Here is a 26,920-nt window from a genome sequence, read left to right as displayed (position 1 = left end):
TATTTTTGTTATTGCTGTAAAAAGGGTTTAATACATAATACAACATTTGACGAATAACATTATGCATCACTGTGACCAATGTTTGATTTAATAGATGTATTTAAAACTCATTTGTTTGTATCTTTAAGTACTCATGAAATACCTTCTAGTTCAATTGAATCTCAAGTTGTGATATTCTACATACTCAATGTTAATGCCTTGATTTGACTATTGGTAGACTCAATTGATTATTTTCCTCTATTGCTTTGAAAAAACTAAAAAAAACTATAAAACTACATTTTAGATATAGTTTTTAAATAATTTTAAAAAGATATAAAATATATTATTATTTTATTTAACAAATTTTTTTTTTGAGATCTTAAAATTATTATTACTGAAATGTATTATTATTGATTATTATTTTATTGTAAATATAAAGAAACTTGTTGATTACCAATAGCAATAACAAATTGACCGGATTCTAAGGTAATCTTGTTATCAATACCAATGAAAGAAAAGTCGTATGGTGATAAAGTAAATTCGATGGTGGTTGATTCTTGTGGAGCAAGGTCGACTTTTTGGAAACCACGAAGCATCTTAACTTCTGGTGTAACTTGAGCCCATAAATCAGAAAGATATAAAAGAACTGAATCTTTACCGGCCATTGCACCATTGTTGGTGACAGTAACTGTGACAGTATAAGTTGAACCTAATGAGCCAGAGTAGTTACCTGGTTGACCAGAAATTGGAATGGCATTGAGTTGAAGATTGGTGTAGTTGAAGATAGTATAAGAAAGACCCTCTCCAAATTGGAAAAGTGGTGAGGTAACACCAATTTCACTGTATTTGTGATAATATGGAACACCAATATCACCAGTATAACCTGGATAGGTAAGTGGGAGACGTCCAGATGGATTAACATTACCCATAAGAATATTGGCAATTGGTTTACCACCTTCACTACCTGGAAGGTAAGCCATTAATACAGCACTACAGTTATAAACAAGAGCTGGTGGAAGAATTCTTGGACGAGCTTCAACGAGGATGAGAACAACTGGAGTTTTAGTAGCAAGAACTGATTCTAATAAAAGGATTTCATTAGCGTCCATTGTGAGATCATCAATATCACCTGGGGTTTCAGCTTCTGGGAGTTCACCAATAACCATAACTACAACATCAGCTTGTCTGGCAGCGGCAACTGCGCAATCAATTGATGATTGATTAAGAGCAACACCAATTTCAGTACCAATTTGATATTCGATATTAACATCAGTGTTATTTAAAACATCTTGAAGACCAGTGAGAATTGAGGTACCAAATGGGAATTCACTATCTTCATAAGCACCTTGCCAATGAACTGACCAACCACCATTAAGATTTTTAATACTGTGAGCTGATGGACCAGTAAGGAGGATATTTTTATAAGCTTCAGTGTTTAATGGGAGGATATTGTTCTTGTTTTGTAAAAGAGTAATTGATTCCTCGACAGCAGCGGCAGCATTTTCTCTATCTTCAACTTGACCAATGGTATCGACAATAGCGGCATTTGGATTTGGGTATGGGTTTTCAAAGAGACCAAGAGCATACTTAAGATTTAAGATTCTTCTAACTGAGATATCGAGACGTTCTTCTGGGACTTGACCAGCTTCGACTAATTCATTAAGAATAATTGGGAATGAAAGATCGAGTGGAACCATTGACATATCAATACCAGCATCTAAAGCTTGCATGATAGCTTCCTCCATAGTACCGGCAGTATGATGGAAGAAAACTAATTTTTCAATATCTTGCCAATCGGTAACAGCAACACCTTCAAATCTTAATTCGTTTCTAAGTACTTCAGTAAGATATTTGTAGGAGGTATGCATTGGAACACCATTAACTTCACCAGAATTAATCATAATAGTACCGGCACCAGCACCAGTAATAGCTTCAGCAAATGATGGAAGGAAATAACGACGGAGCATTCTTTCTGGTAACCAAGCAGCAGTTCTATCTTTACCTGAAGTTGGATCAGAATAACCAAAGTAATGTTTAGCAGTAGCAACAGCTGATGGAGTTTTAATTGGATTATCGAATGAATTGTTACCACCTTGGAAACCTCTAACAGCAGCAGCACCCATCATAGAAGCAACATATGGATCTTCACCAAAAGTTTCATAAATACGTGGCCATAATGGTTGAACTCCAATACCAAGAACTGGTGCGAAAACCCATGGAATACCAACAGCTGAAGTATCTTTGGCAGTTACAACGGCAGCAGCAGTAGAATGAACAGTATTAAAGGTAGCGGCTAAACCAGTGTTATGTGGGAAAAGAGTAGCTTTATGGACATAATTAGCACCATGAACAGAATCTAAACCGTAAATCATTGGAATACTATTTGGACTGGACTCAATTGTAATCTTTTGAATGTTATTGATAATATTTAACCATTGACTTGAATTAATATGGTGATTGTCACCAGCTAAACCACCTGATACTGGTGAATTTAAATATGAACCAATATAGTATGTTTTAGCATAATAAGCTAAGGTGGTTTCATTGATAATGATTGTATTTGGCATGGTTAAAGTTGTAATATCCAACTAAATATTTAAAAAAAAATTAATATTTTATTTAATTTTCTATTATTATTTTAATTTATTTTTTTACTTACCTGAGTCATTTGACCAATCTTTTCAAGAATAGACATTTTACCTAATAAATTGTCAACAAAAGAGTCTCTTGTTGAAATGAATTCGAGTTGTTCTTTAGTTTTTGGTTTTGGTGGGTAAATTTGGCTATAGTCTAATTTCATTTCACGTTTGGTAGAGTGTGATTTTGTTTTTAATTGTTCGGTAGCACTATATTCTTGTGGATTTTTGATTTCGCCCTTTTCGGCTTCGACAATACTGACTCTAATTGAAGTGGCATATGATGTCGAGATTAAAAGATTTACTATCAATAAAGATAGTAAAATCAAACTTTTAAAAGTTTTCATTTTCTATAACTACTATTATTATTTTTATTATTTTTATTATAGTTATTAGTATATTATTTTTAAAAATTAATTGTTTTAAAGAAAAATGTAAATAAATAAAATTGAAAATTAATGAAAAAAAAAAAAAAAAAAAGAAAATTTCTATTTATATTTTTCTTTATTTTTTTTTAATATAATAAATGAATTAGTTGATTAAAATAAAAAACCAACTTAAATAATATTTTAAATAATAAAAAAAGTTAAAAATAAAATAAAATAAAATAAAAAAAATTTGCAAATTATTTAAATTTATAAAATTATTTCGAGCTGCGATAATAATGTTTTTAATACATAAAAGTATAGTAAATTTATTATTTTATTGAATGATTATGATGATAGAGGGGTGAAAATGATATTATTTTTTTTTCTTTTATGATAAATCTTTAAATATAGAGTAAAATTTACTATTATATACACTTGAAAACAACAAGAAAATACTTTATTTTTTTAAAAAAAAACCAAATAATAATAAAAAAATTATAATATTTAAAATACGTTGTACAACAATAAATGTGATTTATTCTATATTATTATTAGTTATTTATTAATCAACAATTGTATTATTTTTATTTTATTATTATTATTTTATTAAACTAATTCATATAAATTTAACAATGCAAATAATTAATTTTTAAAAAAAATTTATTGAACTTTATTATTATTATTTTTTTTTTTTTTTTAAGGTTAATAACAAAAACGAATTACAACACAATGATTGTAAATTAATTAAAAATATTTTTTTGGGGAAAACTATTATAAAAAATAAAGTTTTAAAAATAATTATTTTTAATTGTTTTCTTTTCCATAAATATTTTTAATATTATTTAGAATAATACAATAATAAAATTAACAATAAATTGAATTTTTTTAAAATAAAATTGGTATTTTGTGTGGGTTTTTTTAAAATTATAAACAAATAAGGATATGTGCTAAGTAGCGGGGGGCAGGGTAGTGTTAATACATGAGTGTGGTATTGTAAAAAAGATTATAAAAATTTTGATTTTTTTTTTTTTTTTGTCCCTACTCTATTTTTTTTTCCGAAATAATAAAGAAAAGAAACTTTTTTTTTATTAAAAAAAAATAACAATATTTTTTTTATTTTATCTATAATGTGTTATTTATTGTTAAAATTATTAGTTGAAAATTGAAGAAAAAAAAAAAAAAAAAACAAGAATTATTGATTATATTATATCGGTTTTATTAAAAATAAGTATATCACTTAATTTTTTTTTTAAAATATTAAAATTAAAAGCAATTCCAAATAAAGAAAATATGAATATTGTTTGATTTTTTTATTTGTATTTAAAAATAATTATTTTTTAAATAAAAAAAAAAAGTTTACCTTTTTTATTAAAATATTATTGCTTGGCAAAATAAATAAATAAATAAATAAATAGAAAGTTTGAATAAATAATTTGTTTTGTCTTTGTTATTGTTTGTTTTTGGTGTTTTTAAAATGATGGAATTGGAGCTAATTTATAGGGATTTTTTTTAATAAATTTAAAAAAAAAAAATATAAAAAAAATAAAAAAAAAATAAAAAAAATAACCAATTTAAAGAAAAACAAAAAAAACAAATCATAAAAAAAAAATGATAAATAAAACTATAAATGACCAATAAAAAAATAAAAATATAGTTTTTTAATAACTAACTAACTATTTTATTATTATTTATACTTACTGTGGTATCAATAATTATTGAAAATGAAAAAAATCAAAAAACCAATTGAATGGTCATAACCAAAAAATCAAAAAAAAAAAAAAAAATCAAAAAAAAAAATCAATTTTTTTTTTTTTTAAATAATTTTTTTTTTTTTAAATTAACAAACGATTTTTATATATGTAAATTTAAATAATTTAATATAAATAAATTTATATTTCCATTTATAAATTATTTTATAATAATCAAGTTTTTTTTTTCTTAGTTAATCATCATCATCAATTATTTTAATTGTATCCGACAAACAAAAAAAATATTTTAAATTTCCATATATAGGATTTTATTATAATTTTTTTATCAAAGAAAAAAATAATTAAACAACTTTGGTTAAAGAGTTTTTCTTTAAAAATGATAAATGGACCCAATCATTATAATAAAGTTTTTTTTATTTTAATTTTATATTAAAATAAAGGGTTATTTCTATTTTCAGATGTATGTTGTATATGATCATTATAGGAATAGAAAACGTTATAAATTTTATATCCGTTGTTTTTTTATATAATTTTTTAAATTTTTAATTTTTATTTATTTGAATGTTATAAATTAGTTAAATAATTATTGATTTTAAGTTATTATCTGTTTTAATTTAGGTTATTTTTTTTGTTGCTTTAATTTTTCTAATTCTTTTTGAGCATCACCTCTAACATTTGATGATGATGTTGAGGCGGTTGGTGGTGAGGTTAAAGAAGATTTAATATCCTTTCTTGATGAGGTTTTATCTTTTGAAATTAATGAAGTAAAGAAATTTGCTAAAGCAGCTCTTTCAGCAGATGGTGATGCGGCAACTGGAGTGCCAGAAACGTTACCACTACTGACTCTTAATGGATTGGTTGGTGATGTGGTGTTTGGTTGTTGTGATTGGGAAGATTGAGGTTGTGAGGAATTTTGTGATGGTTGTGATATTGCAGGGGAAGTTGGAGTTGGTGAAATGGATGATAAACCGGCATCAGTTCCATCACCATCTTTATCTAACATTGATTTAATTTTACTTAAAAATTCTTGATCTTCATCAGCTATTAATAAATTATTTTGTGTCATTTCTCTTCTCTTAATAATACTTGGTTTCTTTACAATATTTTCATATGGCTCATCAGCATCCTTACAAACCTTTTGATTATCGAAATCGACTTGGATTTTTGCTAATGTGTCCCATCCAGCTGGAACAAAAATTTGATCTTTTTCAATTAATTGTGTTTTGGATTTTAATTCGAATCCAAATAAAATATTTTCGATATATTCCAATGAAACATCACAATTAATTTCTTTTTTGGCTGATGTATAAATTAAACCTGCACCATCTATAAAAAAATATTACAAAGTTAATTGATTAGTACTTTGTTAGTTTTTACGATACAAATAAAGGTTGATAGTTACATTGAAGACAAATTCTTCTTAAATATTGTTGAATATAATCAAATAATTCATCTTTATAATCAAAATCTTTTTCGAGCATTACAACTGAATCACTCTGTAAAGTTAAGGAATTATTTAGTCATCTATTAATTGCAATGTTAAATATTATAGAGTTTTATTTTACTTACTTTACAACATGCTACTAAAATTGGGACACCTAAATTGTTAATTAAAATATTTTCGCTTAGTGGTGGTAATACACTTGCATCTCCATCTTGGTATGATGCATTAACTCTCTTTTTCTTTTTTTTCTGTATTGGGGTGTTGATTGGGTTAGCTGTGTTATTTTGTTGTTGTTGTTGTTGTTGTTGTTGTTGTGATGTTTGTTGTGATTGTGGTTCTACATATTGATGCCATTTTACTAATAATTTATCTTGTAATTTTCTTAACCCATTTTTGTCATCTTTAAAAATTGATTTGATATGTTCTTCTAAAATACCTAACCATTTCTAAAATAAATTATTAGATGTTAATATTGGTGCTATTGGTTATTATTGTAATAATATGTTAAAATAAAACATACTTTTAATGATTCAACCAATAACCATGGTTGTGAAAAATCTAATGTAATAATAACCATAGAGTTTTCTATATTTTCTTTACTGAGTGCAAATTTCAATAAGTCATTTTGTGATGATTCTCCTTCGAGTGACCAATAATTAATTCTGCCTATTGGGTCCTCAGATGTGTCATCTTCATAAATATCTGAGAATGTATAACTTAATGCAATACTCTTTAAATCTTTATCGTCTGTTATTGTGTCGAATTTTGATAATAATAATGATTTTCCTGATGTTGGATCGCCTAAAATTGCAACATGTCTAGATTCAAAATAATTGTTTTTATTTGCTGATTCTCTTAAGATTTGACCCCAAATGTCTTCTTCTTGTTGTTGTTGTTGTTCTACCATTTCTATTTAACTTCTTTTTTTATTTTGTTCTTTTTTTAATCGAATGGTATAGTCTTTAAAAAAAAAAATAAAAAAAAAAGTATATATATATGAAGTAAATAGTTTTGAAATTAAAAATAAAAAAAAAATAAAAAAATATAAAAAAAAAAAATTTTAAAAAAATAAAAAAAAAAATATTTTAATTTTTTATTTTTTTTGGCTCAAAATTTTTTCAAATAATTTCAATCATTATTTAGTTAATTTATATTATTAGATAATATAAAATTAATTAATTTAATCATTTACCTATTAAATAAAAAATTTTAAAATTTTTAAAAAAAAAGTAAAAGAAATCAACAAATAATTGCAAAGTATGTTTTAATTTTTAAATAAATAATAAAATTTTTATATTTTTTAATTTCTATATTTTTTAATTTTTATATTAAAATATTTATTTTATAAATTTATTTCTTTTCGTTGGCCTTATTTTTTTTTGGATTGGCACTGGATTTTGGTGAAGATTTGGTGGTTGTAGTTGTGGTGGTTGATTCTTTTTTAGTTTGTGAATTTAAAGTTTTATTGGCAGCAGCAATTGCAGCGGCAGCAGTAATACTTGAAGAGGCATTGTTATTATTTAATTTTGGGGTTGATGTGGAACCAGTTTTTTTAATAGCTGGTTTGCTTTTTTGGGTTAATTTTGGTTTACCATTAATATAATTTAAAATATCGTTTACTGAACCGGATGATGGTGGAGCATTGGCGGTGATATTACGAATATGTTGTTGTTGTTTAACTTGTTGTTGTTGCTGTTCTTTTAAGATTTTTTCTTTTTCTTCTTGTTCTTGTCTAATGGCTTGGAATTTTCTAATTTGTTCGATTTGTTTGGCGGTATGGGTCATTGAATTTAAAAATTCTTTTGATTCTTTAGTACGATCATGTTCGGCACCTAATTCTTTTTCGACAATAGCACATGATTTGGTTTGGTATTCAATGGCATCTTTAAAGTTGCTATTCTTTGCACAGATAATTGACATTTTGTGGAGAGTAGTGCTACCCATAAGGTGATCAACACCAAATACAAATTCTTGATGTTTGAGAGTATGTTGAAGGAATTCGAGAGCTAATTCAAATTTACCAGTTTCTTCTAAGAGTGATGATATGGTAGTGTATACTGATGAACGTTCTGGGTTATATTCACCGCCTAATAAATCAACTAAATAAAGAACATGTTTTAAGTAACCCATGGCTTCATTGAAACGACCAGCGTGTTGACAGAAAATAGCAAGATTGGTGTAAGAGTTGACAGTTTCATTGTGATCAAAACCAAAGCATTTTTCGTGAATGATTAAAGAGTTCTTTTGATGGTCAATAGCAAGATCAAATTGTTCTGATTGGAATGCTAACATTGCTAAATGGGTGAAACATGAAGCGGCATCTGGATGAATTGGGCCATGAACTTGATGGTATACTGCGAGAGCTTCACTGATGAAATCAACAGCAAGGTCGAATCTTCTTTGGTTGAAGAATGTTTTACCAGCCTCTAATAAATCTAAACCATCAGTTGATCTTGGTGAAAGATGTTTAACAACTGGTACTAAATCGACGATATCTTCGTTTGTGAATGGATGGTCGGTAGTAAAGTTGTAATCTTTAGCTAAAATTTGGATACCCATTTTAATACAGAAATTTCTTAAGACAATTAAACGTGATTCCATTGGAACAGAGTGAGTTGGAATTTCAAAGTCATATTTGGCTTTAACGAGGTCAGCAATTTCAGCCCAAAGTTTACCTTGGGTGAGTTCAGTAATAGCATTTGATTTAATTTGTTTAGCTTTTTTATTCTTTTCGTCTTGGGTAACTGAACCAGTTTCGGTACCAAGGAAGCAATTTAAGAAATGTGAAATGGCATTGGCTAAATCTGATGATTGGGTGTTACGTAAGAGTTTGTTCATTGCATGTTTGGCAGCTCTTGAAACCATTTCGTTAAAGAAGAGATCTTGGATGAATGGAACAGTTGCAGCACCTTCGTTTTTAGCAATTAAACCTAAATATCTCATGTTAATACCACGGTTATGCATAACTGAAGTTAAAGTTTGGCCATCAACTGGGGCAACATTGAAGAGCATTAAATCTTCAATTAATTTTGGAATTAAAACAGTCTTGAGGAAAACACCAACTGATTTTAAGTTTTCAATATCTTTCTTTTGTTCTTCTTCAGTACCACCTAATTTAATTGGGGTGTAAAGATTTGGATTAAAAGCAAGAGGTTGACATTGTTTGAGTTCTTCTTCGGTTAATTCAATATCATTTGATGAGGTTGATTGTTCTTCGCCCTCTTTCTTTGGTGTATTCTTTTCTTTTTCTTCTCTTTCTTTTTGTTTTTGAGCTTTCTTTTGTGAAATATAAGTAAGTCTAATATAATCTGTGAAAGTAGCAATAACTTCTGGTCTAAGTAAACATAATTGATCTTTTAATTCTGGGTAATTTGGATCACGTGGGGTAGCTCTAACTAAATCTAAAACATAACGACGACCATCAATACCCATAATACCTTTAGATTCAAAGGCAGTGCAAATAGTAACTGGTTCATTGGTTTCTTCAGAGACAACAACACTTTCAGAAAGATGAATTTGAGATGCAACTTGAGTTAAAAGTTTGTGGAACTCTTCATCAGATTTAATTGATTTTTTAGTTGGTTGACCACTGGTGGCGGCTTCTTCTTCAGTTTGATTGTCAGTTGAACCATAGTGAATTTGTGAAGTTTTTTCGTTACTTAAAATACCTGGAACTAATGATTGAGCAATAATTCTTTGACCTTTGTAATCAATAATAGCAGTACCTAATGTGTAAAGACCTTCAACATCGGCTAAATTATAAAGACGAATACCTTTTAAGTCATTATTGGCAGAGGTACGAGCAGCAGCATCACCACCACAATCTTTATAGGTGTCACGAGTATCGAGAGCATGACTGAAAAAGATATTATTGTATAAGTACATATGGCTTCTTTCTGGATCGGTTGGATTAATTGGTGGAAGAGCTTTATCAGCAACAATTTGAGCACCACGGGTTGCGCATTCAACAAAATCAGCATTTACTTTAGCAATAGCACGATCTCTAATAATACGTTCTTGAACAGTGGTTTTTGGAAGTTCTTTTGGACCTTGAATTTCTTCATTCCAATCACGTGGGTGTGCACGTAATTCTAAATCTTGAATAGTTAATAAACTATCAGCAGCTTTGTTGAGATCATAACGATTAACTCTGTTGGAGGAAACCCAATTATGAACTGGTGTTGCAGATGGAAGTAAATCGAAAGCGTGGTTCTTTGAAATTTGTTGAAGAACTTGGGAGAGACCACGACGGAATAATCTGCTTTGTTGATTTAATAATTGATGAAGACTGTGGAAAACTTCAGATTTTGGTGTTGGGTTGAAGTTTGAATGAGTTGATGAATTAACGTAGAAACCTTGACTGCCAGCAGTGACACAAATTGTAGTGCCTTCTAAAAGAGTAATATCTAAATAGAATAAATCACCATAAAGCTTTCTGAATCCTGGAACTGGTGACCAGCCACTATTAATCATTTGTCTAACGCATTGTACCATTTGATATGGTGAAGATGGGAAATAATTGCTTAATAATGGTTTATCAATACCTTTAATTTCTGTTAATTTTTCTTTTCTTTCTTTTTGGTATGGTGATAAACTTTCACTTTCTTCAACTGATTCTACTTCATTTGATTGTTTCTTATTCTTTTTATTTGAGTTCTTTGATTGTTTTGGTTGTTGTTTTGGTTGTTGTTTCTTTTCTTCGGCTTCAGTTTCAGTTTCGTTTTTAACTTCACCTTCAGCTTCTTTAATTAATTCATTTAATTTTTCATTTTTTTGTTCTTCAGTTAAATAATTTGATTTTTCTGGGAATGAGAAACTTGCAAATAATGATGGATTGCTCATGTTGGAAAATTCGGTTAAGCCAGTGCTCATAATATCTCTTAATCTTTTGACATGAAGTTTAGAAGTTCTTTCATTATAATTAACTGGAACCATTTCTAATGTTGAGCCTTCACCAAAACCTTCAATTGCTGATAATTCTGAAAATTCTGAGTAAGAAACACCGTTGAAACTAAATTCATATGATGAATAAAGACATGTTTCTGTAGTTTCATATAAAAATGTTTGAATATCTGATAATGTATCAGTTGGTTGAACTTGAATTTTAATAGTTCCAATTTCAACTGGTGTTTTAACAAATATTTGGAAACCTACAAAAAAAAAAAACCATTAAAACTTATTAGCCAATTTGTTATTTTTGACAATAAATATATAGTTAAAAATTACCTTGTGATTGTTGAGTTTCTTCTTCTTTATTTGTTTCAGTATTTTCTACTTCAACATTATCTGTGGTTTCTTCGATGGTTGGTTGTTCTGTGCTCATTTTTATTTTGTTTATATATATATTATTTTATTTTATTTTTTTTTCGAAAAAAAATGAGAATTTTTATTTCTTTTATATATTGTTATTATTATTACTATTGTATAAAAAAACAAAAGAAAAAAAAAAAATAAAATAATTTAAAATGTTTTTTTAAATAAATAAATAAAAAAATAAATTAAATTAAAATAAGGTATATAAGTTGCAAAAAGAAAAATGAATTTTTTTTTTTTCGTTTTTTTTTTTTATTATAAAAAATAATAAAAAAAAAAAAAAAAAATTTTAAAAAAATAAATAAAATAAATAAAAAAGAAAAAAAAAATGCTTAAAATAATCGTTTTTTAAAAGACAAACAACAACCAAATAAATAAATGAACAATGGATAAAAATTAATTAAAATCTTACTTTACGGTTAATAAAGTTACAATTCGATTCAAGCTGGGATAATTTGAATTGAATTGGGACAAAATTGAATTGAATTTAATTCAATTTGGAAATTGAATTTATTTTAATACTATATATACATTTATTTACAAAATTGATTTTTTAATTATAATATTTTAATTGATTTAAAAATGGGGTTTTGAACATGGTGCTATTCTATGAATTGATTGTGATGTATTGACGATATTATTATTTAAAGGCTCCATTGAATCAAGTGATGATTGTAATAAGCCAACTTGATTCGATAATTCTTTTGATAATGCAGACATTTGCTTTATTAATTCTTCAGTTTGTGCAATATTACCCTCATGAGCTGCAAAAGATTTTGAAATTATCATCATATTCTAATATATCAAATAAATTACCAAATTAATACAAAAAAACGTATATAAAACCGTAATACATAACATATTATATAACTTACATCGTGAACATTTGAATGTTTTATCATTGATTTTGTGGCTTTCCCTATATCATTTATTATTTTTTCGCCTAATTCTGTTAACTCTTTTTTTTTGATAACTGCTGGGTCTACTGAAGCTGATGATGAGGTCGCTCTAGATCTTGAAAATGCAATAGGCATGCTCATTCTTTAATTTGGTTTTAATATTTATAAATATAAATTATTATTATAATTTTAATGAAATAAAAAAAAAATTTTTAAAAATTTTTTTAAAATTAAAAATAAATAAAAAAAAAAAAAAAAGAAAAATAAAAAAATATAATTGTTTTAAAAAAATAAATTATAAAAAAAAAATTTTATATAAATTTGCAAATATGTTTAATTATTGGAAATTTTATAATAAAATTATTTAATTAATTGGGATATTTCTAAATTAAAAAATAATCAATTTAAAATATCTATTTTGGGTGTAAAAAAAACAAAGTAATTAATAATGAGCGTTTATAAATTAATATTAATTAAATAATATCTTAAAAAAAAAAACTATAATTTTACAGATTGAGATTTACAAACAAAATTAGTTTATAATCATTATAAATAAAATAATTGTATATATAATATTTTATTTTAGTTTATTTTTTTTTTAAAACTGGTTTCTTGTTACTGCTTGGTTGAGCTTTTTTTAATTTTTTAAAATTATCAGGATTTCTAATACTTTCTAATAAACTATTTCTATTATCTTGTTTTGGAGGTAAATCTTTTAATATTGAGGCTTTTGTTGGTGGTGGTGGTGGTGGTGGAGCAGAGTTTGATGGAGGTGGTGGGGGTGGTGGAGCAGCACTTGTCATAGAAGGTGATGGCTTTGGTGGTGATGAAATTGCACTTACATTTGACATTGCAGATGATGATGTGGGTGATGAATGAATTGTATTGGATGAGTTTGGATTAAAACCTACTAAATTTGTATTTGATGGTAGTTTCATTGATTTTCTACGATCTTCGGTACTGACAAAACCACTTGAGCTACCACCACCTGATAGAGATAATTTATTTATATTATTGGCTGAAAATGATGATGATAAAGAAGCTTTTGGTGATTCATATTTACCAGCAGTATCTTTGATAAAAGCGGCTTGAGATTTCTTTAATTTACCACCAGCTAAACCTTGTTGTTCCATAGTTGTAGCTACTTCAAAATAACTATTTCTTACCAACTCTTCAAGAGTTGGACATTTTTCAGAGAAAATTTGTTGAAGGAATAAAAATACTTTGTCTGGGAATAATGGAATAAAACTATTTATATTTGAATGCTCGTTTAATGGTAGACCCACAATCATTTCAAAGAGTAAATGACCAAAACATACAACTTCGGGATTTTCTTTGAAACTACCTCCATATTGATGTTGTAATGATTCATAATATAAAGGACGAAGACCTAAAAGATTATTTTCTATATCTACTAATTGAACTAAATTATCGTTGACAAATAAAACATTTGCTGCATGAAGATGTTGATGTTGTATACCTTTGCTCTTTAAATATAAAAGGGCCTCTAATATTTGTTTTGAAAATTTTTGTATGTTTTTGGGTGAAATATTACTTTGATTTTGTTTTTTACTGTTGAAAACATATTTAGTGTCATAGGGTGATAATGGCTTGGCTTTATAAATTAAATCACGAAGACTACCATTCTTACAAAAATTACGAATAACTAATAGTTTATCATTTGCGCCTGATACTTCGACTTTTATTGGTGTCATAATATATGAATGTTTTAATGCCATTAATGTCTTTTCGAATTTTTGTTTTTTCTTTTCGTTTGTCATTGGCCATGGACATGTATTCGCTGTTGGTGTAATAATTGAAACTATGCATTCATCTCCAGTTTTGTTTTTGGCTAAACAATATGATTTTCTAAGCCCATGTTTAACATGTCCTATATCTTGCAATGGTTTTGAATATTCAAAGAGTGCTGATGATCTTAATTGGAATTGTGCTACTAATGCATCAGTTTCTAAAATGGTTATAAAATTATTAAAACTATTAATATATTTATTTATATTATTGCTTTTATATATTATTGTTATACATACCATAAAATTGTTTTTTTTGTTCAAAAGCATTATTACATACTCTACATAACCTTTGAGGACCTGAATATCCATATTCTGCTGGTAAAATTGAATAAAATGAGGAGCATGAATCACAAAAAATTGAACCACACATACGACAATGATGCTAAAATAATAATAATAATAATAAAATGTTTAATATTTACTTTAAATACTAATAGTAATAATCTATAAAACTTACTCTTCTTCTTATTAATGTGAACTGTGCTTGACATCCGTTACATTGTAATGCGCTTTGATCTGGTTTCCAATCTGGTTTTGCAACACCACTACTATTTGCTGAAGTTGGATCCTAAATTTTAATAAGATTTGATCGTATTAATAACCAAATATGTACATTCGATGATAGTAAAAAAAAAAAAAAAAAAAAAAAGTATCTACCATTTATAAAACTCTAAATATATTTTAAAATTCTATTGCTACTATTGCTATTATTTATATTATTATTATATGTGAATGTTAATATTATGAGAAATTTAGACTTTATTATTATTTACTAAAAAATTATAATTTTATTACTATTATTTTATAATTGTAATTTTATTATTTTTATTATGATTATTTTTATTTTTTAAAAAATTAAAGATAAACAAAATAAAAATAAATTAAAAATAAATAAATAAAAAAAAAAAAAATATATAATTATTCCTTAAGAAATGCAAACCACACAAAAAAAAATGGTTATTATAAAAGGAATAATGTTTATATAAAATTTATACACTAAATTTTATATGGTCGTTAGAATATAAATATATAACAATAAGTAAGAACAAACACCAAAAGTTATTATTATATTGTCATTAATAATTATATTTTATACAAAAATAAAAAAATTAAAAAATAAAAAATAAAATTTAAAAAAAAAATGAAAAATAAAAATAAAAATAAAAATAAAAATTATAAAATAAAAAAATAAAATAAAAAATTATAAAAATAAAAAACTTTTTGGGCATTAGAGGTTGTTGTTTTTTTTTTTTTTGGGTATATCAAAATACTGGTTAAAAAAAAAAAATTTCCGTTGATGATTCCCAAGATTTAAAGATAAAATTTTATATTTTTTCAAGATAATTTTAAATTTTTTCCAAAATTTAATATTTTTAAGAAAAAAAACAAAACTGGATTTGAAAGATATATTGGGGCTTGTTAGGGTGAAAATTAAAATTTTGTAAAAAAAAAAAAAAAAATCACAAAAAAAATTACACAATTTAAAATATTTTAAATTTTTATTATAAGTTTACTTTTCAAAATGGACAACTGAACGGAGACTAAAGGGAGATAAAAAAACATTAAAAATTAGTATTTGTTTCCTTTTTTTATTATTAAATTTGATTAAAAAATAAAAATAAATAACTTAATATATGTAACATACCTTTTTCCTTCGTGCATAACATGAAAAGCTTCATTAATTTCACTTAATGGATAAGTAAAAGTGACATATTCATCAACTTTTAATTTCTTGTCCATATATTTGTCTACAATTAATGGAAGTTGTGAACGTGATTTGACACCACCAAAAGCGGAACCTTTCCAAACTCTACCAGTAACTAATTGGAATGGACGAGTTGAAATTTCGGTGCCGGCTGGTGCAACACCGACAATGGTTGAAACACCCCAGCCCTTATGGCAACATTCAAGGGCGGATCTCATAACATTGACATTACCAATACATTCAAATGAATAATCGACACCACCATCAGTGATATCGACAATGTGTTGTTGAATATTTTTACCAGCTGGGACATCTTTGAGTGGATTGATAAATTCGGTGCAACCAAATAACTTACCACTTTCAAATTTAGATTCGTTGGTATCAATACCAATAATTCTTTTAGCGCCACAATCAACAGCACCTTGAGCAACACTTAAACCAACAGCACCAAGACCAAAAATAGCAACAGTTGAACCTTCATCAACTTTGGCAGTGAATTTAGCAGCACCAAAACCAGTGGTAATACCACAACCTAATAAACAAACTTTATCGAGTGGAGCATCTTTTCTAACAACACAAACAGAGATTTCTGGTAAAACAGTGTATTCTGAAAAAGTACTGGTACCCATGAAATGGAAAATTTCCTTACCTTTACATTTGAATCTAGTGGTGCCATCTGGCATTTGACCTCTACCTTGAGTGATACGAATTAATGAACAAAGATTGGTTTTATTAGATTTACAGAATTTACATTCTTTACATTCTGGAATATATAATGGAATAACATGATCACCAACTTTGACAGTTTCAACACCTTCACCAATTGATTCAACAACACCACCACCTTCGTGACCCAAAATACATGGGAAAATACCTTCTGGATCTTGACCTGATAATGTATATGAATCAGTATGACAAACACCAGTATATAAAATTTTAACTCTAACCTAATTTGTAAAAAAAAAATTATTTTTTTTAAATTTTAATTAATTTTAATTTAGATTTGACATTTTGATATTGTTGTTGTTTCTATTTTAATTGGTTATCTTTTTTTTAATTGAATTTGAAAAAATTGTTTATTCTTTTTATATTTTTTTATTGGTGATTTGGAATGATTTGATTTATAATTACTTACTTCACCCTTCTTTGGTGGTTCAACTTCAATTTCTTCAATGCTTAATGGCTTATTGGCTTCCCAAGCAACGGCGGCTTTACATGTAATAACTTTACCTTCAGTAGTCATTTTAATATGATATGTTTTTAAAATTGTGTTAATTAAGGAAAATAAAAAATAAAAAAAATTAAAAATTTAAATTCATACAAAAAAAAAAAAAAATTAAAAAAATAATTTATTTTTTTTTAATTATTTTTTTTTTTTAAATAATTTTTTATTTTTTAATTTTTTTTTAAAAGCGATTCGTTTTTTTTCATTCATCTTTGTTATTAATAGTAACAATTATTTCATTATTTTTTGGTCATTCTTCTTTAATTTTTCCTTGTTTTTTTAAATTCTATCCATTCTGTATCCTATTTTTTTTTTGTAAATAATAAATTTTTAAAAACCACACAAAATCATAAAATCAAACAATAATAATGAGACCATTAAAATATCACGAACAAAAACTTTTAAAGAAAACCAACTTTCAACATTATAGAAGAGAAAACCAAAAGGATGTTGTAAATATTGGTAAATTTGGTTTAAAGGGTAAAGAAGAATATAGTCAGTAAGTAGAGAAATAAAAGTAATTTATATAACATTTATTATTATATTAATAATATTTTAATTTATTATTATATCTAGATATACAAAATTAGTTTTACAATATAAAAAAGTTTTAAATGAAATTAGTGATCTCGATGATAAAGATCCAGTTAAACAAAAATTATTAAATGACTTAGCCGATAAATTGTAATTATTAAAATATATGCGCTTTTAAAAAGAAACCCGAAAAAAATATTAACACCAACTTTTTATTTATTTAGATATAACATGGGTGTTATTGATTTAAAACAACCATCAGAATTAGTTAAAGTTAATGCAGCTTCATTCTGCAGAAGAAGAGCTGTTGTAATGTTAGTTAAAAAGAAGTTTGCAGAACATTTAACCCAATCATTTGGTTTATTATCACATGGTCGTAAGTTTAAACTTAAATATAGATTTATTAATAAATATTTATAAAAAGTATTTAATATTGGATTTACTCTAACGTTCCATTAAAATTATAAAAATTTAGATATCAGAATTGGACCAGAAGTCATTCAAGATCCAGCTTTAATTATCACTAGAAAATCAGAAGATCTTTTAACATGGGTAAATGGTTCAATGAAGAAGAAAGTTCAAGAATACAATGGTATTTTGGATGATTATGATTTAAATAATTAGGTTTAAGAAGAAAAAAAAATAAAAATAAAAAAAAAAAAAAAAGAAAAATAAAAAGATTAAAAAAATTAGAAAATAAGAAAATCATTTTAAAAAATAAATAAAATAAATTTTGTAAATAATTTTTTGTTAAAAAAAGAAAAGAAAAAGGAATTAAATTATTTGGTTTTGAATAAAGCAGTTATCCAATAAATAAATTTTATTTTGGGAATTAGAGTCAGTTGAAACTTAATATTGATTATTAGTTATGTGGTTTATAAAATAGAATACTAAACTATAACTGGTCTATTTTTATAGTTTATATAATTTTATAAATTGTTACAAATATGAATTAAATGTTATTGATGAAAAAACTATACAAAAGAATAGGTTATTATTGTTGTTGTTGTTGTTATTGTTGTTATTGTTATTATTATTATTAATATGTCAGTGTTAAAAACTATTATATAGTTGTTTTAAAGTACAATATCTTGATAGTAATCGCTAAATGAAAAATTATCCTCGATCATTAATGAATGATCATCAGTTGCCTGATATTCAGATTGGTCAAATTTATAGATATTTTCTTCATATGACTCAGTGTAGCCAGTGATTGGGATATCATAAGATGGTGTCATAATCAAACTTTCTATTGATTCATTTGTAAGTTTTGATGATAATCTTAGTGGGGCTGGTGGTGCTGAATATACTGTATTATTATCGTGAAGTGGTTGTTGTGGTGATAATGGTACTGGAGCTTTTTTAGCTTTTGAAATAATTGATTGATTAATAATTGGCTTTATTGTACTTTTAGCTTTTTTCTAATTTAATAAAAATTAATATTTGATATTTTTGTTAAAAGATAAACTCTTGGGTCTTATTTAATACTTACTCTAATTTGGGGATTAAGTGATGTTGGTACAAATAATAACTTGGTTTCACCAGTGCTTGAGGTTGTTAATAGCTTTTTATTTGCAAGCGAATTTGGTTTTGCAGTATTAGTAATTTCACCTAATGCTTTTCTTTCAGTTCCCAATGGAGCAGAGTTACCATATAATTTTTGTTTAAGTGCTGATGGTTGTAGTGGTGCTGATGAGCCACCATTGGTGGTATTCTTTAGTGATAGAGTGCTTAATTGACCAGAGTTTTCTTTTTCTAATAATCTATTTGTATTTCCAAATTGTGTGTTGATTCCTGAAAACATCATTTTTTATTTTAAATTTTGCTTTATTGGTTGGGAGTGTAAATGAATGAATGGATTGTTGGTTGGTTATTGATAAAAATATAATTAATTAAAATTTTTCTTTTAGTAATTAAAATATTACTAGTATTTATGGTGATTAATCGTATAACAAAACGAAAAAAAATACCGGGAAAAAAAAAATTTGTGTAAATATTAAATATAAGGAAAATATTTAATATTTAATGAAGGTGTGTGAATGTAGATTATAAATTAAAATAATAATAAATATTGAAATATTTTAATACTATTAATTTATTATTTAAATAAAAATAAAATATAAAAAACTATTTTTTTTTTTTGAAATAATTTAAAAAAACCCAACAAAAATTTTTAAATTAAAAAAAATAAATTAAAAAAATTATATTTTAACAGCTAAAAAAAAAAATAAAATAAAAAAAAAAAGATATTAAAAAATGTCTTATATGCTTTAAAAAAGGAAAATATACAATTTTATTTTGTTTTATATAATTTATTAGTTATTCTGATTTTTAAAAAATAAATTTATGATAATGAAAACTAAATTAGTATCTTATAATTTTTTCGAAAATCAATTATTATAAATTTTTAATTACATACTTTTTGTGGTAAACCTCTTTTATCTTGATTTGGTCGGAAACCTAAAATAGCTCTTAAATCTTCTTCACTATAGTTTTTAACTGATTTTGCTTTTAATAATTTTTGGTATCTTGTTTTTCCAACCCACGATCTTTTCTTTGGTTCTTCTTTTTCGGATTCTGATGAACTATCTTTTTTTTTTTCGCTTTCGCTTTCACTTTCACTTTTACTGCTGCTACTGCTACTATCTGATGAACTGCTGCTGCTATCTGATGAACTACTACTACTATCTGATGAACTACTATCACTTTCACTTTCACTTTCACTGCTACTATCTGATGAACTACTACTACTATTTGTATCACTATCACTTGTTTTTGATTTCTTTTTGGTTTCTTTAGATTTTTTAATTGATTTACTTATATTTTCACTTTCACTCTCACTCTCACTTTCACTTTCACTGCTTGAGTCACTACTATTATCAGTATCTGAATCACTTGTTTTTTGCTTTTTATTTTTTTTTTCTTTTTCTTTTTCACTTTCACTATTATCGCTATCGCTATCGCTTGATTCATCTTTCTTTTTATTTAATTTTGATTTAACGAATTTTTTTCTTTTTTTTGAGTCGACTTTTATTTCGTTATTACCATTTAATTTAGCTAAAATATTATCAAAGGCTTCATTATTTACTTCCCAATTATTTGATGAGTTTATTCTATCTTCAAGAGTTGCACCAACACCAACATTATCTTGCTTCTTTCTGTTTACTATAATATTTGTTGTACCATCTTCGTTTAAACCCAAACCTTTTCCCACAGACCACCCCATACGCAATAACATTTTTTGACCAAAACCAGTTGGTTCTTCATCTGAACTTGACATTGTATTACACTATATATATATATTGTATATTAAACAATAAAAAAATAATAAAGGGTGTTTATAAAAAAAAATAAAAAAAAATAAAAAACAAAAACGAAAAAATCGTTTTTTAAAAATTTTTTTTAAAAAATAATTTTTTTATTTTTTTATATTTTAAATTTATTTTTTTTACATTTTTAAATTAAATTAGAAATTTCAATAATGAAAATTAAATGTTTTTGTAATATAATTAAATAAAACTATAGTTATTCATTGGTAAAATTTATTATAACAAAAAATTTCATTTTCATATAAAAAGAAATGTTTTTTAAATGTATATAAATGGATAATAGATGATTTTTTATTTAGGAAATAATAAATTCATCAATTTAATTTACTTTATTCGAAATATTTTTATTATAATTAAAATATTTTAAATTAATTTAAATTTTTTATAATTTTTTATGAGTATAAAAATCATCGAAATCAATTTAATTTTAAAACCCTTACAAATAAGAAAAAAAAAAGTAATTAAAAGAGATTATACTATTGTTTAAAAATACAAATATTAATTTTTTATTTATTTTTTTTAGTCAATATTAAAAATGATGTCATCAATGGTTAGCTCCCAAAAAGAATTCTCATCAGCTCTTAGAGATTTATTAGAGTTGGATTATGATGCTGTTGAGGCATACAAAACTTCAATTGATAGAATTAGAGATCCAGAGTCCAAAGATTTAATCACTGAATATATGCATGACCACGAAAGACATATCCAAGAGATCACTGATGTCTTTAGAAAGCACAATTTAGATTGCCCAACAGGCCCAACAAAGAAACAATGGCTTACTAAAGGTAAAGTTGTCATATCCAATATTATTGGTGATGATGGAGTCTTATCCGCAATGTCCAGCAACGAAGAAGAAACCTGCAAAGCCTACGAGTCAATTGTCAACAGAGATGACAAATGGGAAGACTGTAAAGAAATGCTAAACCGTGGTCTCCAGGATGAAAGAAACCATAAAAAGGGAATTGAGGAAAGAAGAAAATTCTTAAAAGAACAACACTAAAAAAAAAAAAAAAAACTTACAAGTTTCTTTTTTTTTATCTCATAATTAGAATAACATTTATATTAAATAAAAATTAGTTTTGTTTTTAACCATAAAAATTTATTAAAATTGTAAAAAAATTTAGGAAAAAAAATAAAAAGTTTTAAATTGTATTGTAAAATATTTTTATATGTTTTTATTTACTATTAAATAAAAAAAGATTAGTTTTATTTATTATTTTTTATTAACTATTTAAAAAAAATAAAATTTTTTTTTTAAAAATTACTTGTTTTTTTTTTTTTTTTTTTTTTTGGGGATTTAAAAACAAAGGGGATTTTTTGATTGTGTTATTATTATTTTAATTATTTATTAATTTAAAAAAAAAATTTTATTATTTATTATTATATTATTGTTATTATTTATTATTATTATTTTAAACTTGAAGAATTTTCTTTTGAATATGTATTACATAAGGAGTTTTAATTTGATGAATATAAGGTACTATTAATTTTACTAATTTTGCATGTTGGGCTTCATCAGCGACATCTAAGGCAGTTTGAATAACAAAGTTGGCATATTTATCTTGTAAAAGATTTAAGATATCAGCCTCAGTGATCTCTTTAATAATTGATTCATAAGTTTCAGTGTCAGCAACTTGAAGACATTTTTCAATAACATTTGAACTGAACTTTTGAACAGAGAGTTCTGCGATATTACCCAAGAGACTCTTGATAAGTTTACTTGAATAAGATTTGTTCTTTGAAAGAAGATGTTGAACTACATAATTACCAAATTGATCTTGTACTAATTTTAATGAGTGTTGAGTGATTCTATCTACAAGTTGTTCAAGTTGTTGTGGATTGGCATTATCGATACAACGATTTACGACAGTACAACCAACTTTATGAGTACAGATTTCTTGAATGTTATTCATGATGGCATCACAAACAAATTGATTTACCTCTGGTGAGAATTGTTTTAAGAAAGATTGGACCAAATAGTTACCCTTGCTATCTTTTGAGAGTTGGATTACTTTATTTTTAATGGAGGAAATAATTGAATCCACTTGATCTGGTGAGAGATATTGTAAAAGTTTTTGAATACCATGAATACCATATACATGACAGGCAAAAGTTTCTACATTTGGTGCAATTTTATCAACGATTTGTCTTCTTTGGTTATTATCACAATACTTCATTAATTGTGGAATCAAATATTGACCATATGGATCGATCATTAATTCGTTCAAGTGATCAAATACTTCATTAAAGATTAAAGTGACATGTTCAGAGTCTGGTTTCTCTTCTAATTTCTTTTGGAGGAATCTACAACCAGCTTGATACTTGGTAAGATGATAAATTTGGCCAGTAATTTCTTCTAAACTTGTAACTTTTGGATCTTGGTTGTTTAAACCAATTGCACTCATAGAGACAGATTTGGTCATTGGCTTTCTTGGTTGGTGGTCAGTGTTGACAATTTTTTTATTTGGTGAAGCTGAATCATCTTTGCTTGTGCTTAAGGATTTACTACCAGAATTAATATTTGGAATTGTAGTTGAAATTGAATTGGCTGATGAACTTAAGCTACCAGTATTGTTTGTTTTAATAGTACTAAAATTGATATTATTTGAATTAATATTACTTGAGGTAGATTTGATTGGTGGAATTGTTTTCAAATGTTCAGAACTAATATTTAATTTACCAGCAATAACTGGCATTGATGGAGATTTTTTCATTTTATTACCAGTTGATAATGATGATGTTTGGAAGCTAGTGGTTGAAGTGGTTGAAGGTGATACACTATTTAATGGTGTGGTGGTTGTTGATGGTGGTGTGGTCGATTCAATATTTGAAAAACCTGGTGGGAAAATTGAACTTATATTGCTTGATGAACCAGATGTATTTAATTTTCTTGGTGATTTATAAGGTTGTTGTGATTGTGTGGTGGTAGTTGTTGGTGTTGAGTTTGATGAGGATGTAAGGGATGGTCCAATTGGTTGTTGTGGGTTTGTTGTTGCTGGTGATTGATTATTTGAAGTATTGGTTGATGGTGATTGTGATGATAATGGCAAAACTGGTACTGAAGGTACAGACTCTGCTTTTCTTGGTGATCTTAATGGTGGAAGTGAACCAGAGATTGATGAATTTGCAGCATGAGTTGAAAAGAATGAATTTAAAGGTGTTGATGACATTTGTGATGGCTCAACATCTCCTAAAAATACAAAGTTTTGAATTGGTCCTCCAATATCTGGTATTCTTTTTTGATTATAATCATCTATAAAAAAAATATTAGTATTAATTTAAATCTTTTAAACAAAACAATTATTTTAGTAAACACATACCAATTAAAAATGATTTACCAAGAGAAGATTCTGAAAGTACCATTCTCATCATACTCATTAAGCTTTCATCTTTGGAATTTACAATAATTGATTTTAATCTTTGAATAATGTTTCTATATTCTAATGTTGTATTACTATTGTTATCTAATTCAATATTATTATTGAATAAAACATCACCTCCGATTGGTACGCCAATGGGTGGTTGCATTATATTTTGAGAAAATTCTTTAGATTTGGTTTTATCGAATTTCTTTAAAAAATCTGATGTATAAACAATCTTTTGCTTTCTATCATCATCAAAGCTATCATCAACACCTCCTGGTGAAGAATAGTTTTGGATATTTGGACTTTCAGTTTTGTTTAAAACTTCTGTCATTGCAAAGAAAAACCTGGGATCCATAAAATTATAGTATTGTATTGTTGATGATGAAGAGGTTGCAGTGGTTGAGGTTGATGTTGTTGTTGAAGTTATTTTTGAATTAATTAAAAAAAAAAAAAATTATTTTTTTTTTTAAAAAGTGAATAAATTTAAATTTTAAAAAAATTAAGGTGGAGAGAAAATAAAAAAATAATTAGTTTAAGGTTTTATTTTATTATTACTATTATATGATTAATTATAAAAAAAACAATTTTATATAAAAAATTTTATAAAATTATTGGTTTATTATTGTGGTTGTTTGGTATTAAATGGTGGTTTTGTTTTTGTTGTTTATTGAAAAAAAAAAATTAAAATTAAAATAAAATAATATTATTATATTTTGATTGTAATAAAAATAATAATATAATTTGGTGGTATTTGTGGTGGTGGTGGTAAAAAATATATTAATGGGGTATTCTAAACAATTTTAATATTTTTTTTAATGTAAAAAAAGGGTATTGTTTTTAATATAAAAAAAAGTAATTTTATAATTTTTATATTTTTGTATTAATATTTTGATAAGTGGCAAAAGTAATGATAAAAAATTGTAGGTAGTATTATTATAGTAATATTGTTATTATTATTTATTATTGATTAATCAACAAAATTTAAATATCTTTATATAATATTCAAAAAAAAAAAAGAAAAATAAAAATTAAAAAAGAAAATAATGATTTTTTTTTTTTTTAGTTTTAGCTATGAGTTTTTTTTTTGTAATGATAAAAATTGTAATATTATTATTATTATTATTATTATTGTATTAATATATTATTTAAATCAAATATAAACAACAATAATTAATAAAAAAATTTTAATGTTATGGAAAAAAAAAAAAAAATTAAATTATTGAAAAAAATATAAATTAAATAAATTTTTGTTATAAAATTTAATTAAAGTCTTCTTCTCTCTTATTCTATTGTTTTATTATTATCTCTTATTATTTATTATTATTATTACTATTATTATTATTATTTGTTGTTTTTTTTTTTATAACAACAAAGTTTTTATAATATTTTTTTTTTTTAAAAAAATTTTAAAACTTTAAAACAAAGATAATGGTAAAAATAATAGAAAAATTGAATATTATTTATGGTTTGATGGTGTGTATTAAATAAAATAAAAAATATTATAGGGTGGTAAATGAAAATAATATGTCACAAATCGATTAAAAACAAAAAGGAAAAATATAGTGTGTTTTAAATTTAACCCCACCACATTAATTTTTTTTATATTAAACACAAACTTTTAAAATTACTAAAAAATTTGGTGGTAATAATATATGATAGTAATAAAGATAATATTTAAATTGGAATGAAATTTTAATATAGGGGTAAAACAAAAAAAAAAAACAAAAACAAAACCCCCACACCACATAATATAAAATTACTTTTTGTGATATGGAATATAATATAAATTATGTGCCTGTGTGTTAATATGGGAAAAAAACAATGAATGATATATCGTAAATATATATATGGTAAAAAAAGTGGTAATAAAGAAAATAGATAATATAAAATTTATATTTTAAATAGTATATTAGTGTGTCATCGCACAAACTCTATTAATATTATAAAAAATATATTATGTGTGGTTTTAATGTTATTGTGTGGAAATTAATTATTTTTGTAATAGATTTTAAATAATAATAGATATTTTAGAAAAATTATTATTTTAATATATATATAATAATATAAATTTTTATTTTTTTATTTATTATTATTATTATTATTAATATTATATTTTATAACAAATTTTTATTTGAATTATATACTGAAAAAAAAGTAAATTTATGTGTATAACCGAAAACAATGAAAAAATTACACAATCGAATATTATAAAAAAAAAAAACTATAAAATATTGATGACAAATTATTATTATTATTATTTTATTAATTTTATAATACAAACAAATATTACTTTTTTATTTTTTTAAAAAATAAATTAAAAAATAAGCTAAAAAATTAAGATCTATTAAAGAAAAAAAAGTGTAATTAAATTATTAATATTATTACTGTATATCTTTATTTATAAAAAAGATTGGGTGGTGCTATATTATTTTTTTGATTTGTTATATGCAATGAAATTTATATAAATAATAAATATTAGATAAATGATATTTGATTTAATTTATAATTGATTTTATTATTATTTGATATTAATATATTATATTGTATTACTCTATTGTTAATTTGAAAATGATTAATGATTTCTATTATTATAATTATTATTA

The 26,920-nt window shown here is 24.9% G+C and overlaps 11 protein-coding genes across 11 annotated transcripts; 2 read left to right on the top strand and 9 right to left on the bottom strand.

Annotated features, from left to right (window-relative positions):
• Positions 1-287: 287 nt before the first annotated feature.
• On the bottom strand, positions 288-3,475 carry DICPUDRAFT_48170 (beta glucosidase). The gene is made up of 3 exons (XM_003288796.1): positions 3,440-3,475; positions 2,639-2,974; positions 288-2,567 (listed from the first exon to the last, which is right to left on the bottom strand). Exons 2-3 carry the CDS (start codon positions 2,960-2,962, stop codon positions 402-404), a joined length of 2,490 nt encoding a protein of 829 aa, XP_003288844.1. The 5' UTR covers positions 2,963-2,974; positions 3,440-3,475; the 3' UTR covers positions 288-401.
• Positions 3,476-5,311: 1,836 nt separating this feature from the next.
• On the bottom strand, positions 5,312-7,043 carry dync1li1 (dynein light intermediate chain; the record flags this gene model as incomplete). Its single annotated transcript, XM_003288795.1, has 4 exons — positions 5,312-6,018; positions 6,095-6,188; positions 6,262-6,582; positions 6,657-7,043. The coding sequence occupies 4 exons, from the start codon at positions 7,041-7,043 to the stop codon at positions 5,312-5,314; spliced, it is 1,509 nt and encodes a 502-aa protein (XP_003288843.1).
• Positions 7,044-7,486: 443 nt separating this feature from the next.
• DICPUDRAFT_34673 (uncharacterized protein) lies at positions 7,487-11,284 on the bottom strand (the record flags this gene model as incomplete). Its single annotated transcript, XM_003288794.1, has 1 exon — positions 7,487-11,284. A coding segment is annotated over one exon (3,798 nt), but the record flags the coding sequence as incomplete, so codon positions are not given.
• Positions 11,285-12,025: 741 nt separating this feature from the next.
• DICPUDRAFT_34686 (uncharacterized protein) lies at positions 12,026-12,483 on the bottom strand (the record flags this gene model as incomplete). Its single annotated transcript, XM_003288793.1, has 2 exons — positions 12,026-12,244; positions 12,325-12,483. 2 exons carry the CDS (start codon positions 12,481-12,483, stop codon positions 12,026-12,028), a joined length of 378 nt encoding a protein of 125 aa, XP_003288841.1.
• A 452-nt stretch (positions 12,484-12,935) lies between these two features.
• DICPUDRAFT_79620 (uncharacterized protein) lies at positions 12,936-14,819 on the bottom strand (the record flags this gene model as incomplete). The annotated part of the gene is made up of 4 exons (XM_003288792.1): positions 12,936-14,317; positions 14,397-14,541; positions 14,617-14,727; positions 14,817-14,819. The coding sequence occupies 4 exons, from the start codon at positions 14,817-14,819 to the stop codon at positions 12,936-12,938; spliced, it is 1,641 nt and encodes a 546-aa protein (XP_003288840.1).
• Positions 14,820-15,633: 814 nt separating this feature from the next.
• On the bottom strand, positions 15,634-17,127 carry DICPUDRAFT_48169 (uncharacterized protein). Its single transcript, XM_003288791.1, has 3 exons — positions 17,000-17,127; positions 15,805-16,811; positions 15,634-15,700 (listed from the first exon to the last, which is right to left on the bottom strand). Exons 1-3 carry the CDS (start codon positions 17,105-17,107, stop codon positions 15,670-15,672), a joined length of 1,146 nt encoding a protein of 381 aa, XP_003288839.1. The 5' UTR covers positions 17,108-17,127; the 3' UTR covers positions 15,634-15,669.
• Positions 17,128-17,457: 330 nt separating this feature from the next.
• Positions 17,458-18,247, top strand: DICPUDRAFT_34708 (uncharacterized protein; the record flags this gene model as incomplete). The annotated part of the gene is made up of 4 exons (XM_003288809.1): positions 17,458-17,588; positions 17,666-17,773; positions 17,848-17,999; positions 18,099-18,247. 4 exons carry the CDS (start codon positions 17,458-17,460, stop codon positions 18,245-18,247), a joined length of 540 nt encoding a protein of 179 aa, XP_003288857.1.
• A 452-nt stretch (positions 18,248-18,699) lies between these two features.
• On the bottom strand, positions 18,700-19,427 carry DICPUDRAFT_34679 (uncharacterized protein; the record flags this gene model as incomplete). The annotated part of the gene is made up of 2 exons (XM_003288790.1): positions 18,700-19,044; positions 19,116-19,427. 2 exons carry the CDS (start codon positions 19,425-19,427, stop codon positions 18,700-18,702), a joined length of 657 nt encoding a protein of 218 aa, XP_003288838.1.
• Positions 19,428-20,030: 603 nt separating this feature from the next.
• On the bottom strand, positions 20,031-20,903 carry DICPUDRAFT_88221 (uncharacterized protein; the record flags this gene model as incomplete). Its single annotated transcript, XM_003288789.1, has 1 exon — positions 20,031-20,903. One exon carries the CDS (start codon positions 20,901-20,903, stop codon positions 20,031-20,033), a length of 873 nt encoding a protein of 290 aa, XP_003288837.1.
• A 584-nt stretch (positions 20,904-21,487) lies between these two features.
• Positions 21,488-21,952, top strand: DICPUDRAFT_34705 (uncharacterized protein; the record flags this gene model as incomplete). The annotated part of the gene is made up of 1 exon (XM_003288808.1): positions 21,488-21,952. One exon carries the CDS (start codon positions 21,488-21,490, stop codon positions 21,950-21,952), a length of 465 nt encoding a protein of 154 aa, XP_003288856.1.
• Positions 21,953-22,246: 294 nt separating this feature from the next.
• DICPUDRAFT_98148 (uncharacterized protein) lies at positions 22,247-24,648 on the bottom strand (the record flags this gene model as incomplete). The annotated part of the gene is made up of 2 exons (XM_003288788.1): positions 22,247-24,205; positions 24,273-24,648. The coding sequence occupies 2 exons, from the start codon at positions 24,646-24,648 to the stop codon at positions 22,365-22,367; spliced, it is 2,217 nt and encodes a 738-aa protein (XP_003288836.1). The 3' UTR covers positions 22,247-22,364.
• Positions 24,649-26,920: the final 2,272 nt, after the last annotated feature.

The sequence above is a fragment of the Dictyostelium purpureum genome (genome assembly GCF_000190715.1).
Source record: "Dictyostelium purpureum unplaced genomic scaffold DICPUscaffold_150, whole genome shotgun sequence".
Lineage (NCBI taxonomy): Eukaryota > Evosea > Eumycetozoa > Dictyosteliales > Dictyosteliaceae > Dictyostelium > Dictyostelium purpureum.
Note: the sequence above shows the minus strand (reverse complement) of the source record. Positions and strands in the feature narration are given on the sequence as shown.